Source organism: Lepus europaeus, chromosome 17 (genome assembly GCF_033115175.1).
Source record: "Lepus europaeus isolate LE1 chromosome 17, mLepTim1.pri, whole genome shotgun sequence".
Classification (NCBI taxonomy): Eukaryota; Metazoa; Chordata; class Mammalia; order Lagomorpha; family Leporidae; genus Lepus; species Lepus europaeus.
In genome coordinates, this window is record NC_084843.1 from 59,942,188 (window position 1) to 59,957,558 (window position 15,371).

Below are 15,371 nucleotides of genomic sequence, written 5' to 3' on the forward strand. Positions count from 1 at the left end.
CAGCGGAGATGTCTGCTCCTCCAGAGAGCTCGGGGAAAGTTCTAGTTGATCGGCTCAGAGGAATGCCATCTTCAAGCACTTACAGGTAACTGGAACTCTTTGGAACAAAAGCTCAGAATTGAGACAAGACAGTACCAGGAGTTGGAGAGGTGGTTGTACGGATCAAGAGACCAGGAACAAATGTAATATCACTGCAGAGTTAGCAAATATTGTACAGTGACGTCAGGAGTGTAGTTGCCGTGGCAAAAAGCCATGGCAGTGAAATGGAAGCCAGACTGCAGGAAATCACCTGGCATGAGGAGAAATGAAGCCGATTTGCATGGGGGTGAACTACGGGACCCCCTGTCGAGCACAGGGAGAGAGGTGCCAGTCAGCTGTGTAACCGTAGGCAACTCAACTCTTCTGAGTCATGCTTCTAGTGTCTTGCACTGGTTCTTCCCTTTTAAACTGCCAGGGTTTGCGACGGGCACTGTGGTGTAATGGGTACAGCAGCTGCCTGCGACACCAGCATCCCATATATGAGTGCTGGCTCGTGTCCGGGCTCCTCCACTTCCAATCCAGCTCCCTACTAATGGCCTGGGGAAAGCAGTGGAAGATGGTCCAAGTACTTGGGCTCCTTGCATCGGCCTAGCCCTTGGCCAATGTGGCCATTTGGGGAGTGGACCAGCAGATGGAAGATCTCTCTCTCTGTCTCTCCCTCCCTATATCTGTAATTCTGCCTCTCAAAGTATATCTTTAAGAAAAAATAAGTAACTTCCAGGGCCTGAGTCCTAAATCACGTTTTTTACTTTATGATCTGGAACAAATGACTTAAGCTTTCAGCTCCTTATCTGACAACTTATTCTAACAGTGGTACTTACCTTTAAGATTCTTGTGAGGGGGCTGGTGCTGTGGCATAGTGGGTAAAGCCACTGCCTACAGTGCCAACATCCCATATGGGTGCCGGTTTGAGTCCTGGATGCTGCACTTCCCATCCAGCTCCCTGCTAATGTGCTTGGGAAAAAGTGGAAAATGACCCAAGTCCTTGGGCCCCTGCACCCGTATGGGAGACCTGGAAGAAGCTCCTGGCTCCTGGCTTCAGACTGGCCCAGCTCTAGCCATTGCGGCCATTTGGGGAGTGAAACAACAGATGGAAGATCTTTGTGTGTGTGTGTGTGTCTAACTCTGTCTCTGCAACTCTCTGCCTTTCAAATAAATAAATAAATCTAAAAAATTGAAAAAAGAGTCCTGTGTGGCTTAAACAACTATGACCTGGAGTATACTGCTGGGCACAAATGTACGAATATTCCAGGTTATGTGTATTTGACATGCAAATAAAGTTTAGGGTTCTCATTTTTCAGAGGGCAATCAATGCTAATCAGTGTTTCCCAAGGCACGTTAAGTTTATCCTGATGGTCCAGTAAGTGAGCTTAGGTGGCACATGGAGAAGCATCTTCAATTGCAACACGTGTATATTTAACACATGTATACGTATCTATATGTACAACCCATCACAGCCGTGTTGTCATGGATATGATCACGGGGCAACAGAGCCACATGTCCTGAAGGCAAAGAAAAGGTCAATTGAAAGGAGCAGTCAGGAGTAGCACAGGTGCTGAATGATCACAGCAAAATTCACGTTGGGGTCAGGGGATGGCTTGAAGGAAGGCACCAGGGACTGAGTCTGGATGGGGTTTACCTGCTGGTGGCCTCATCCCCAAAGTGGTGGCCAAGAGCTGCTGGAACCATGGCGAGGCAGGGCCTGGTGGGAGGTGGCCAGGTCATTGGTGGCAGCGCCTGGGGAGGGGTTAACTCTGGTCTCGAAGAGGAGGCTGTTCTAGAAACTGCTCGCCTGGCTCCTCCCCATCTCTGGCTTTCTGTCTTGCGTGGGGTCTCTTCCACTCACCCTGCTGCCACTGTGAGCCATCTTGCCAGGAGGCCCTGACCGCAGGCAGAACACTGGGGGTTGCCCCATCATGCGCGCTCTGCTTCCAAAGCTGGGAGCTCGGTGAGCTCTTTATCTTCGTAATGCACCAGCCTTGGGCATTTTCTTCAGGCAACAGAAGACAGGGGGCGACACAAGGGCTCTTGCTGGTGACTGAGAATCAGGACTCCACGTCCTGTCTCTGTGGCCTTAGTGTACTCTGGGTACTGTGGATTACTTCATTATTATTTATGCTGCAATATAAAAATTGACTGCTTTTGTACATTGCAGCGTTACTCACAGTCGCCAAAAAGCAGAACCAGTCCCAGTGTGCATCAGTGAATGGATATTGCCATGCCATGTCCTGTGCTGCCCAGGACTCTGTCAGCAAGGCCATCCCTCAACGCCTTGAACTGTGAGCTATACAAACCCCTCTTCCCGTGAGAAGTTACCCAGCTGCAGGTCTCTCATCCGCGGGTGAGAGTGGACCCCTACAGGTGTCGAGGAGTGGGGCTGCTGCTGTGGCTGCGCCTGGACCTGGGGAGTGGGCAGAGGTTGGAAGAGTGTAGAGGAGAAGCAGAAGGGCTGGAATGCTGTGAGCAGGGCCCCCCGAGAGACTCTGGGGGAGGGCTAGAGGACTGGGGGCTGGGCAGCTAGTCTGAGATGGGAATGAGGGGCCCGTGGACAAGGCCGTCCCTGTCACACTGGGGCGAAGGACCTGGCTGCCTGCTTCTGTGCCGTGAGACTTCGTGGAAGGCAAGGAGTTGGCCTTTTTTAAAAATTTTTTTATTTTATTTGAAAGGCAGGTTTACAGAGAGAGGTCGAGGCAGATGGAGAAAGAGAGAGAGAGAGACAGACAGACAGACAGACTTCCATCTGCTGGTTCATTCCCCAAATAGTTGCAATGTCAGGAGCTGCACCGATCTGAAGCCAGGAGTCAGGAGCTTCCTTTGGGTCTCCCACATGGGTGCAGGGGCCCAAGCACTTGGGCCATTCTCTGCTGCTTTCCCAGGCACATAGGCAGGGAGCTGGATTGGACATGGAGCAGCCGGAACTTGAACCGGTGCCCATAGGGGATGCCAGTGCCGCAGGCAGGGGCTTTAACCCACTGGTGCCACAGTGCCAACCCCAAGACTTTGGGCTTTTGGGTGACTGCTGGCAAGGGTTGAGGCTCTGGGATGCTGGGGAAGGAATTGCTGTGTCTTGCACTGTGAAAGGGACACGAGCCTTGGGGGCCAGGTGCGGGATGCCATATTGTCAGTGTGTTGTCTGGGGTTTGTGTGTTGGTGTTCAGAGAGAGGAAACTTAATCCGTTAAACTAAGGTGTTTGGAGGTCAGCCTTTGGGAGGCAAGTAGGATTACAGATCATTAGGATGGAGCTCCCCCATTGAATCCAGGTGCTTTTGTAAGAAAAGGGAGAGAGGCCAGAAGAGACACACTATACCCACGTGTGTTCCTGTCTCTCGCCATGTGATGACCTGTGCCAGTGCAGGAAGGGCATCACTGGAGGTGGGCCCTCGCGCCTCCTGTCCAGCTGCAGGAATTCCATTGCAGCATTGAGAAATGGACCCGATAATGCAAGGAAGCTACTGCCTGATGGTGCAGAGCTCAGCTCCGCAGAGGGTGGCAGTGCTGGTCGCGCAACACTGTGAACGCACTGAATGCCGCTGCACTGTGCACTGAGCGTGGAAGTTCGATGATGTTAAGAAAAAAAAGCGAAACGTGCACAGAGCGGCTGATCGTCTACCTCGTAGGGCTTTGTGGAGACGCCATTGTTTATGCAGTGTGTAAAACAGTTCCGGTACCCAAGCCACTGCCTCTGTGCTCAGCCCGTAGAAACTCGGGCACTGGGAACACGTTCACTCTAAGGCGCCCTGTGCATCCTTTCCCTGCCTTCTGCCTAACCTCCCAGAACCCTGTCTTGGCTGTGGGAGGTGCAGGGCCTGTTTCTCAGGCCACCCCAGCTAAACCAGCTGCCCTGCAGTTCTTGGCACATTCTGGGACCAGGTCGGCCCCTTGCGGGAGGACTGGTTCCGTGCAGCTGAACACAAGCACGGAGCTTTCAGTGCTGGGGAACGGGCCTGTCCTCCCGAAGGGAAGACAGACTTTTATTTGGAGGACTCTGCCGAGGAGTTTAGGAGCTGCTGTTGAAGCGGTTGGGGCCGAAGTTCTCCCAGACTTGGGAGCTGCCTTGGTGCCAGGCAGGCCAAGGTGCCTCGCTGGGCTCTGCACTTCTCAGCTTCCTGCTTTTGCCTCTGACGGTTTTTCGTCTTTGTCCAGGCTCAAGGGCATCCGCAGGACCTGCGCTTTCCCGATGTACTCTGGGGGAGGGGAGAGACAGCCGGCAGGGGAGGATGAGGAGGGCAAGAGCTGCCCAGGAGCCCCGGTAGACCCCTTCCCCGGGGGATGTGGGAGAGCCACTGGGAGGCCCGAGGCGAGCCCAGTGTCCAGTCTCAGCTCTGCTGGGGACCTGGGATGAGCGATTCTCTCCTCTGAGTCTCATCGTCCTCCTGGCTTCAGCATCCAGGAATAAGCGTCCCTGAAATGCCTCCTCCAGGCCGGGCACTCAGAACCCCTCACCATCTGATGGTGGAGAACGCGCTCCCTTGAGGACACCTGTCCTCTCTCTCCTCCTGTACCGCCCTGCCTCTGGCCTGAAGCACCCGGAAGGCTGCAGTGGACTCCTCTCTGGTCCCTCTCACGCCTTCTTGCCCCACCCCACCCCACCCATGCACACAGAGCAGCCAGAGGAGGTACCCACCCCCACTGATAGCCCCCAGGCACTTGCTGCACGAGACCACACACCTGGCCTCTCCCGCAGGCCGGCCCTGCTCACCTGTCTCGTTGCATCTCTTATCACCTGTCTCTCGGCCTGCTTGCTGTCCGCCCACACACCACGTGGGTGGGAGCTTTGCTTGCAGGCCCTTCCCAGGTCTGCCCGGGCCTGGAGCCTTTCTGTCACGCAGCTCCAGGAGCTGTCCCCACAGCCCACTGGTCCTTCTCGCATCTAGCACCCACTCCCCTGGAATTTGCTCACAGCAGTCCCACCCCACCGCCACACCGCAGGTGCTGTTGCTGTTGTCTGTGCACCTCCTCATTAGGATATAAGCTCGGTGACAGCAGGGCCTCGGAATCCTGCCCCCAGGACCGCAGGGCCCACGGTTGGAATGCTGAGTGAGTACGTGGAACGAGCAGGCTCTGTGGGCAGGGGCCCATCGCCAAGCTGCTGAGGGATCGAGCCGGAGCGGGCTTTGGTGAGCCCGCAGAACGAGCCCCTGTGTGGAATCTTACCTGGCTTTTCGCTTTTGGGTAAAGGTGGGGTCTTCATTTTCTTCGGGGATTGACTGTAACCAAACAGAGAGCAGAGGCCAGGAGAGTCAGGCTGGAAAGCCACTGCCACAGTGGCTGTGTGGCAGGGCACGGGGAGGCCAGGACAGGTGGTGCAGGTGCAGACAGCTTTCCGCTCTGGCCAGAGGCAAGAGATCTTCCCCCAGACAACCCGATCACCACTGACTGTGGCTAGACCCACGTGGCCTTGATGCGTTCCCCCAACAGGACCCAGGCTATAGACTCTACTGCCTGCTGACCCCCTGCGAAGCGAGGCACCTCCTGCCCCTGGAGCTGCAAGGCACCCCTAGCCCCAGCTGTGCCCCAGTCCCTCGCTCACTACACATAGTGCGGGAGACCACACCCACCCCCTCCCCACTGGCACAGGTGGTGCTCCCCGGTCTCGGATCCGGGCTTTATACTTTGCCAATCCCTTTTGCACCCCAATGCCACCCTCCCTCCCTACACCTCTAGGAAGGGGCTTTTGAGAGATGATAAAACCAAGGCTTGCACAAGGTCACAGGGATGCCTGCTTTGCTCTCTGCCGTTCCTCCTCTGGTCATTCAGGGCAGCAGAGAAAGGCAAGCGCAAGGCCAGAGCAAGACCTGTGCCTTCAGCAAACCTAAGCCCTCCTCCCCGACTCCCACCTGCCCCTCCTTACCAAGCCTGCCCACTGCCCACTGCTCCAGCCACCCCAGACTTCACACTCCCTGGAGTGTGCACCTTCCTGTCTGCCCCACCCTTGTCCCACTGCCTGGCATGGCCTTTTCCCACCTCCACATTTTCTTATGCAAATCCCATCCATCAGTGCAGTGCCCCGCAAGCTGCCCCAAGTCCTGGACGACTGCTGACAACACAGAGCCCCTGCCTTCCCTGCCACCTGCAGAGCTGGGCTCTCAGGAACCTGAATTTCCTCAGGCTCCCCTGGCAAGCAGCCAGGAGACTCTGGGCAATCATTCCTGAACCTCAGCTTCCTCCTCTCTAAGACGGAGGTGGTATGGCGCCGTGGGTCATCACAAGGACCAGAAATCTGGAAAGCACCCGGCGGTCAGGCATCAGGCAACAAGCGAGCACTCCGTGTCTCCGCTTACGGCTGCCTTGCAGACTCCGCTTGCCCAGTTGGCCGTGCATCTCTTTCTCCTCCAGCCTCCTAGGGCACAGCGCCAGCAGGACTGTCCTTTAGCCAGCCACACGTGGCTTTTCTTCTCTACCTGTGTCTTCCCGCCTGCCAGGGGCTTCTCTGATGGGGTTTATGCAGCAGTCTTGTTCCAATTGACATGGGTGACCCCCTTGGGCACCCCACCCCAGGCAGCCAGAGTCTGGCCTGGCAGTGTGGGCCTCTGGGCAGCATGCGTAGAATTGGAGGGTCCCTGGGCCAATGCCGGGCTCCTTCCTCTGGGCCCTGCTGGCCTCCCATGACTGCAGGTGAGGGCGTGGTTCTGGGAAGAGAAGGGCAGGCTGGAGGTGCGGGCTCACCTGGAAGCTGGCTGCGGCTTCTCTTGTGGTGGTGGTTCTTGGACTTCTTGGAGCTGGTGCAGGAGCTTTTCTGCTGGGATGGAGACCAGAGGCTGAGGGAGGAGCTGAGCCACTGCTGTCTGCAGGAGTCCTAGAGCCAGGTCTTTCTCTGAAAGCAGAGTCCCGGGCGGAATTCTCAGCAGCCTTCTTGCTGCCCCTAAGTGGGCTCTTGCCCAAGCCAGGCCAAGGGCAGCTTTCTCTATATGCTGCCTCAGGCCCTGTGGGGAGGGCCCCATGTGCAGAGCCCCCAGCCTGACATTCCTTCTCCTGTTGCACACGCACACATGTGCCTTGCTCTTTGCCCCATCCTGCCCACCACACCCCTGGCCCTCTCTGAGAAGTCTGCTGGGGCCGGCCCCCACCCCCTGCCCCACTCTCCCGTCTGAGAAGCCTTCTCCAATCAGCTTCCTGGCTCACATCACTCCTCCCCCTCCCACTCAATCCACTCACTGTCCCCAAGTGCACCTGCCTGTGTGTTTGTGTGCATCCAGGTGTGTGTTAGCACCCATATGTATTTGTGCATTTCCCACTATGGTGTGAGAGGGGCTGTGTCTGCCAGGCATGCTCTCTGGATTTCTCCCTCCTGGGTGGCTGGGCTTGGGGCCAGCATGGAGGAGGGGTCCCCTCCAAGGAGCAGGACAGGAACCATGGAAGAGGAAGCAGTGATGTTGTCCTGCTAGAAAGGGCTCCTTTGGGGCTCCCCAAAAGAGGAGAAGCCCAGGCCGAAGGCTTTGGATTGGGAACGGAGTGGTGTGTGAGTCCCACAGAGTTGTGGAACAAGGGCAGGATGTTGGCAGCCTCTGCGCAGAGAGGAGGCCTCATGGCTGTGTTCTCACCCTTGGGGGGAGCGTAGAGTAGCCAGAACTGGATGGCGCTCAGCGAGTCTGTCTGCAGGATCTGACAAAGGAGTTCCAGGACCTACCGACCGAAGGACAGAGGACAGGTCCTGCTCAGTGGGGCTGGACAGCGTGCTCCAGCCAGGAGCAAAGGCCTATGTGGGTTCCAGGGGCACTAAGGGGCCCTCTCCCAGAAGTGGGCTCCCATAGTCACAGGCTTGGCTAAACCGGTTCCCCCCACAGGGCCCCTTCCTCCCCTGTGCCTGGGGTTTTGCATTGGACAGAGGGCTTTATTTCATAGCTGTCCTGGGGGAGGATTCTGCACCCCTCACTGGACAGGGAAGAATCTGGGCTTTGAGCAGGGACCGCTAGCAGGGAGTTTGTGGCGGAGCCAAGCCTCGGACACCACATGGATGGGCCCCCGCCCCTGGGGCTGCTTGGGCTGGTTGTCCCCCAGGGTCCCTCAGTGGGAAAGTGGTCAGAGCTGGCCAGTCACCCCCCCCTGCCCCCAGACACGCACCGAGTCCCATGTGGCTGGGTCCTTGCTGGGGGGATCTCAGGACCCCCTCAGGCCTCCCCACCCTGGAGCTCCCAGAGTCTGGCGCTGTTAGTGGGGAGGTGGGGCCGCCCCATTGGGCAGCCTGGGGCTCAGAGTGGGCTGCTGCTGCCAGCTGCCCGGCGTGGGGTTCCCTCCTGGCAGCATCCTCTTCCTCCTCTGGCGTCTTTGCCACTTCAGGGCTCAACTTCCCCTGCGCTCTCCAGCCCAGCAGCATCAGGAAAAGGTCCAGTTCCGGCTCGGATGGGCTATGGGGACTCCCTAGGCCGGCCTTCTTAGGGTGCCTGGGGCTGCGGCGGGCAGGGCTCGGGGCCCATGGAGGGAGGTGGAGCCCCTGGAGTTCTGGGAGGGGCAGGGTCCCCTCAGTCCTCGATGTCAGTGCCCCACCCCGGGGTCCAGAGGGGCCTGGCTAACCCCAGCAGGGCTCCTCGTCCTTGGCAGAACTGGAACTGGGCCCGGTGACTCCCCAGACCTATGCCCGCCTTGGTGCCCACCCTCATGCCCAGGCACCTCCTCTCCCCTCTCCCCTGCTGCGGGGGCCCACCCTGATCTGCCCTGGGCCCTTCTCCAGCCCCCACCTCCAACTTACCTGCCCTGTGCCCCCTCCCCACGGGACCCGAGAACCTAATTCCTGGCGAGGCGAGGTCGCCCTATGGTGGAGAAAGCACTGAGTCTCGCTGGGATGCACCCTTCTTTCCCTGGGGCCTGGGCCACAGCGCATCACCTGGCAGGGCCTCGGCCTCCCATCTGCAGAAGGAGGACCCGCCCTTGTCTGCTCACTGGAAAGAACAGGAACGCCTGAAGCATGGGTCCCCGGGAGGTGGCGAGGGGCTGCCTTCTCTGGAGGACCTGTGCATTTTAACAGGGACCCCCCCTCCATAGCTTCAGCCTGCTAGAGCGAGGTGCGGGCTCATCTCAGGCCTCGGTGGGGACACCTGAGCATGGAGGAGGCGGGCTCTGTGCTGTGCTGTACTGAAGCATAGGCCAAACCCCCTGTAGGAGCGCAGGAGGCCCGGCTGGGGCTAGGCTTGCAGGCTGCAGGGTTTGGGAGCACCAGAGACAGAACCTGGACCTCACGGCTTCTCAGCCCATCCCTGCAGCTTCTTATATTAACGCCTGCAATGCCAGAAGGACTTTTGATGGTAATGCGTGCGAGCGCCCAGTGTGGACGGAACACGGAAGTAAGGCCCAGAGCTGGGCAAGAGTCACCCCGACGTGGGCTGGGGTTTGCAGTCCCCAGGAGCAGCCATCCCCCACGAGCCGGGAGTCTGGGAGTGGGAACCGCCCTAGCCTCTGCTCACCAGCAGATCCTGGTCCTGCAGGAGGAAGCCCTGCACTCCTCCATCTCTGCCCGCGCGGTGGCTCCGCTGGCGGGAGCTGCGGCGGCCAACAGCTTGGGCGGAAGCCGGGATGAGCCTACCCGTCTCGGCCGAGTACTTTGCCCCCTGCTCCCGCAGAGGCTCTTCCTTCTGCTGGGACACAAGTGGACAGAGACTCCAGGCAGCAAGCAAGGCGGGGGGAGGGGGGGAGGCAGAGGGAGGGGGTGAGGAGGAGGCTGGGTCACAGGTGCGGGGCACCCCCAAATCCAGCACCACAGCTGTCGCAGGTCTCCCCCACCTCGCGCTAAGCCCTTACTTTGGCATCCCTGGCCGGCCTCCCCACCCCCTCACGGCAGCAAGCCCACTAGAAGCAGCTTCAACTGCCCCAGGCTCCTCCTCCTGGAACCCTGCCCCAGGATGCTCCCATACAGGAACTCCCAGCCCATCAGAGATGTAAAACCACACCCTGAGCCAAGGCCCCACATCTGCCTAGCTCAGCAGCCCCAGGTCTTCCTCCTTCAGCCCTGTGTCTTTTCTCTGCCCTGAGAAGCCAGGCCTTTGAGCACAAGGCCTAGAGCCTCCTGCCCTTGGGACTCCAGTTGAGACTGCCAGTGTCCTTCTCCCCATGTTAAAGATAGGAAGATTGAGACTCAGCTTGGCGGACTGCCACAGTGAGGGAGCTGCAAGCAGGCCTGGGAGCCCGGCCTCTGCCTCGCCACTGAATGCCCAGGCCCAGGAGCAGAGACTCCGCGGCAAAGGGCCAGGCCTGTCCTAGCACCAGCTGCAAGCCTCCCAGTTATCTTGACTGTTTGACCACATGGGCCAGGCCCAGTCCCCATCCTGGGAGAAAACCTGGAGGGATTCTCCACTCCTTATGAGATTAGACTCTTGACTAAGCCGGAAAATCAGAACCAGGTGGCTCCTCCCTGTATGCAAAGCCAGCCCCTTCCTGCCTTCTCCCTGGCTGCTGCCGTCTGTACCCCCCGGCCCCACAGACGTCCCATGTTTGCGGCTCCTCGCCCACCCGCAGACCCCCCTCGCCAGCCAGCGTCACGTCTCCCGTGGACCCTTCTGGTTCCTCCACCTACACGGGCACCCTCCCCGCTCTGTACCTGCGCTGTCACCCTCCTCCAGGTGTTCCCACTCATCGCCCCCCTCCTCCCCAGGGCCAACAGCAGGCCTTGCAAGGAGCCAGCGTGGGAGGAGTTTGGTGAGAAAGGGAGGGAGGGGCCCTTCCCTCTCCCCGAGGGGAGGGGCTCCCTTGAGAAGCGCCTACCTCTTGGGTCTTCAGCTCATTCTCCTTGGTGAAGGTGGCCACCCGGGAAGACAGCTCCTTGAGTTCCCTCTTCCAGGCCTCTGGGAGGAGGGGACAAGATCCTGCCAACAGGGACCTGGGGCCCTACCCCCACCCCCCACCCCCCGCCTGGAACGCCAGGCCTGGGAGGGCAGGGAGGGCCTGGGGCAGGGCAGCCTCCTGTCCTTCCTGGCCCGCTGGGGTCTTCAAGGGAAAGGGGGAAGGGTGCGCTTGGGCGGGGTAGGATTGGGAATCACGTGGATTCCCTGCTGGTAGCATCACCGCGAGACACTGGCATGCACCCAGCTGCCTGTGCCGAGGTGCAGGTGGCTTTCTCTAGCTTTGCCCCTCATGGGTGCCTGAAGTCAGGACTGAGATCCAAGTGCTAAGCCCACACGAGTCATCAAAATATTGACTTGCTCCCTAGAGGGGCTGGTGAAGGGCCCTGGAGCTGGCCTTCTAGTCTCTCTGCCCTGCACGGGCTGCCCCGCCCCTTCCCTGGCATCTCTCCGGCCCCTGCCCCCAGTGACAGAGAGGTGAGGCCTCCAGCAGGCAGCATCAGCCCCTGGCTGGCTGTTGGATTGGCCAGCGCCTGAGCACATGACTTAGCTGAACACACAGATCTCATTCCTGCCCAGCTATGTCACACGACTCTAGCTTGCTATTGCCCCTGTGCACCTGCAGTCCCAGCAGGGGCACGATTTTGTGGACTGGGACCCGGGGACAGGGGTGGGGAGTCATGTGGGGCCAAACTGCCCGAGGAACTACCCCACTGCTGCGTAATGGTCTTTCCCTGCTCAGGGCTCCCAGCACCTGCCAGGTGGGCCAGGCCTGGCGGGGAGGGGTGAGTCCCACGGTGGAGCCCAAGTACCCACCAGAAGGAAGCTGAGGGTTCCGGTTGGACTGGGGGTCTCCGATGGGGCTGGAGATGGTGGGCATCCCCATCAGACAGCGAGACAAGGGTGTGGACTCAGGCAAGGGTGCCATAGAGAACTCGTCCCTGACGACACAGACGGGCTTCCCGGTTAGATCTGTGAAGGGTTACAGGCTGTAGGATGGGAGGCATGGGGGCACCCGGCAGCTCTGGAGAAAACTTCCATTGCTTGGCAGCCTAGGCAAGGCCGTGAGCCAGGCAGCCCAGAGGTGAGGGGACCTTGCCACCTGAGGGACCTTGCCCCAGAGTCTGGGTGACTGTTAGGTGATTCCTGATGGCTCACCCTCAAGGACCAAGCGACTCAATGCTTCCTGAGCTGCCTGCCTGCGGGACTCAGGACCCCACTCTGTCGGCCCCTCCCCGCTCAGTGGCCTCTGCTCATCTCTTCATCTTGAGATCCCCGGGCCCAGGCCCCGGGCTTCTCTTCTGAGCCCATCCAGGCACACCAGGTGAAATACCATCTCTCCCCAAGTGGCTCTCACATTTGTACACAGGACTTCAAAAAAGGTCATGGGAAACGGAATGAAAGGTACGCTTCCAGGGGACAGCTTCGTGGCGCTTGCTATGCTGGCTTCCCGTTTGGAGCACCAGCTTCAGTCCTGGCTGCTGCGCTTCTGGTGCGGCTTCCTGTTAATGCACCTGAACGGGCAGTGCATGATGCTCAAATGTTTGGGCCCCTGCCGTCCATGTGGGCCATTTGGATGGCGTTTCTGGCTTCTGGCGTCATGACGCCTGGCCCTGCCCTAGCTGTTACAGCCACTGGGGAGTGAATGAATCAGTAGCTGGACCATCTCTCTTTCTCTTTCGCCTTCCCTCTGATTCTCTGCCTTTCGAGCGAATCTTTTTTTTTTTTTTTTAAGTATGAGTTTCTTTGGGTGCAAATTTTTAAACAAATTCATGCAAGTTGTTTTTAATAATATGCAATTTCTACATTTTAGGAAAAAAAATTGTGAGCCGAAATGAACTCAAACTTTTTTTTTTTTTAAGTTACTTTTTTTATTTGAGAGGCACTGAGAGAGAGTGAACTTCCACCCACTGGCTCACTCCTCAAATGCCTACAACAGCTAGGGTTGGGCCGGGCTGAAATTGAGAGCTGAGGACTCAGTGCAGGTCTCCCACGTGGGAGACAGGGACCCGAGTACTTGGCCGTCACTGCTGCCCCTCAGGGTGTGCACTGGAGGAAGCTGGAGTCAGGGGCTTGGACTGGAAATCGAACTCAGCCACTTTGATGTAGGAGGCAGCAACTTGCCCAGGAGGCTAAATGCCTGCCCCAACTCATACCTTGAATTCCGTTTTTCACGAACTTCTAGAAGCACACTCTTATCTCTCTCCCAGATCTGGCACCTCTAGTGGCAGCTCACACTCATACCAAACCCCTGGCGCTCCATCCCACCCCGCCTGGCCCCGGGATGGTCCGGCAGATGGAGTAGCCTGGGTTCAAGGACAGAGCAGAGCTGACTTGTAAAATGGGAGGATCTGGCAGTGAGGGAATTCCCGTGGGGCAGCCGTGCTCTGCCCTCGGAGTCCGTGCTTCGGTCCTCACCTGGCCACTCAGCTGCTCTGGGACTTGGCCAGGCCCCATGCTCGGTGGCCTCAGCCTGGAAAGCGGGGCTGGGCTCCATTCTTCCTTCCCAGTCCTCAGACCAATTAGTGATCCCCCACCCCCAGCCCCCATCCAGCCCCCCGGGGCGGGCTGTCCCTACCTTGGATGTGGGTCACGTGCTGAGGGTGAGGGTGGTGCCGGGAGAAGAAGGAGTGGTGGCTGAGGCGGCCAAAGCGGTAGGAGCCAGGGGTTTGGGGCTTGGGGGTCGTCACCGTCTCTGGGATCAGCTCAAAATCCACGACCCCTGGGATCACCAGCTCTCTCTGTGGCCCTCCGTCCCCCTGGCTCCGTGGCCTGTGGCCTGGCTTCTTCTCGGGTTTCAGCTCAGCCTTTGGACTGAAGGAGAGGGTTTGAGAGAGGGGCGTGGAGCTGCCTCTGGCTGCTGTGCGCGCCCGGTCAGAGCTCCACGCTTCTTCCACCCTGAAATCTCGCTTCTGGATTTCACCACCAGCTCCAAGGCGCCCGAAGCTGGGCCCTCCCCAAGCCCCTTCCCAGGGGCTGCTGCACGCCAGCCCCTGCGAGCCTCGGTCTTCCTGGGATCCACAGCGGGAACTCGCGTGGAACAACCAGGGCCCCTGGTTGCTCCCACAGACCAAATCTAAAAGCAGAAACAGAAGCCCACACCTACCTTCCCCTCTGAACACCTGGGATGGAGCAAAACCCCCTTAAATAGGGCCTCTGGGGGCAAGGGGCTGGCCCCACTAAGGGCTTCCCCAAGCCAAACTCTTGACAGCCCTGTAGAAGCCAGCTGCGGGCCGTCACCCTGCTGTGCACCCCCATGCTCAGCCTGCAGAGCCAGAGCCAAAGCCAAGGCCGACAGGTCCTTCCCCCACCAGGTCCCCCCAGGAGAGGCCACAGGGAAGCGTCAAGCTCTCGTTGGGCTTCGCTGGAGACGGCTTGTCTCTGGCGTTCTGTTCCCCCTCCTCCCCGACACACCCTGGCCCTGTCCTGGGACACTGCCCCTGGAGGACGTGGAGGAGGCCAGTCGGGCCCAGCAGGGACGCCGTGGTGGGCTGCTCGGGCGGGGCCTGGTGGGAGCACCTGCCTGGTGGCTGTCTGCACTCCCTGCTGGCGGCCCTGGCTGGAGGGTGTCCCTCTGCAGGAGTACAGATGGACTCTGGATATGCTAAGCAGCGTTCGCTGCCCCTGGGCCCTCTGGGGACTCCGCTGGCCCGGCCCCTGGGTTTCCTGTTCCAGTCTCGATTCGTCTCTAGAGAGTCTGGGACTTAAAGAAATAAAATCTGAAAATCGCAGTCAGTTGGCTCCCTCTGCCCCCAGCTAACAGAGGAAATCCCTTGCAGAGAAACCCCAGCATGCCTGTGCGCTGAGCTCCTGCCTCCTGCCCATATGCCCTCCCCATCCCTGGAGGGGCCCTGCCGTAACCGCAGCTGATGCGGGCCTGGGCTGGCGGGCAAGGGCGAGGAAGAGCTGCCTGTGTCGGGGGCCCCAGGCTACCCAGCTCCCCCAAGGCCACCCGGGTCTTCTGCCCCTCCCCGCCGCCCGCCACCCTCAGTCGGCAGAGGAGCTGCTGAGGGCCTCACCTCGGCAGTGGGTGTTCAGCCAGCTGAGCCGTCACCTCCGTAGCCATTGCAGAGTTCCTGACGCTGTGCAGGCCAGCGCCCCGGCACCAGTGTTGAGGATGCAGAACTGGAAGTCTCGAGGTCTGACGGGGGTGGGGGGGTGGGGGTGGGCGTAGGGACTGGAGCAGACGCTTTGGGGGAACAAAGGGTAGTAGCTTGTGAACTGAACGTTTGCACGCTGTACCGCCAGCAACGTCTCTCCCAGATGTGAGACAAGCTTGCAGATGTACACAGGGGGTATTTTAAAGACTATTCCTACTGACGTTGCTCCAATGTAGCAAACATCTGGTCCAAACCAAATGTCCATTGGCAAAAGAAAAAGTGGGTAAGCTGTGGTGCCTTCAGACAGGGGATTCTTATTGCTATGGAAACACAGCGACAGGGGTGAGTCCTGTAAACACATGTCAAGTCAAGGAGGGCCATTTCCAGAGAACTGAAGAGCCTCAGACACTCTTTAAAAACAAAACTTCAGGGGTCGGCGTTGTGGGGCAGCAGGTTAAGCTG

The 15,371-nt window shown here is 59.1% G+C and overlaps 1 protein-coding gene across 1 annotated transcript; it reads right to left on the reverse strand.

Annotated features, from left to right (window-relative positions):
- Positions 1 to 3,978: 3,978 nt before the first annotated feature.
- TBATA (thymus, brain and testes associated) lies at positions 3,979 to 14,898 on the reverse strand. Its single transcript, XM_062214707.1, has 9 exons — positions 14,829 to 14,898; positions 13,388 to 13,623; positions 11,626 to 11,781; positions 10,733 to 10,812; positions 9,439 to 9,609; positions 7,582 to 7,663; positions 6,707 to 6,854; positions 5,195 to 5,247; positions 3,979 to 4,224 (listed from the first exon to the last, which is right to left on the reverse strand). The coding sequence occupies exons 1-9, from the start codon at positions 14,873 to 14,875 to the stop codon at positions 4,139 to 4,141; spliced, it is 1,059 nt and encodes a 352-aa protein (XP_062070691.1). The 5' UTR covers positions 14,876 to 14,898; the 3' UTR covers positions 3,979 to 4,138.
- Positions 14,899 to 15,371: the final 473 nt, after the last annotated feature.

Bases quoted from the DNA above. Each gene is read 5' to 3' on its own strand.
- TBATA (XM_062214707.1), bottom strand. From the start codon at position 14,875: ATGGCTACGGAGGTGACGGCTCAGCTGGCTGAACACCCACTGCCGAG. The intron at 13,624-14,828 runs GTGAGGCCCTCA...CCTCTCCTTCAG, and splicing joins GCTGAACACCCACTGCCGAG to TCCAAAGGCTGAGCTGAAAC. The intron at 5,248-6,706 runs GTGAGCCCGCAC...GTTTGGTTACAG, and splicing joins AAGCCGCAGCCAGCTTCCAG to TCAATCCCCGAAGAAAATGA.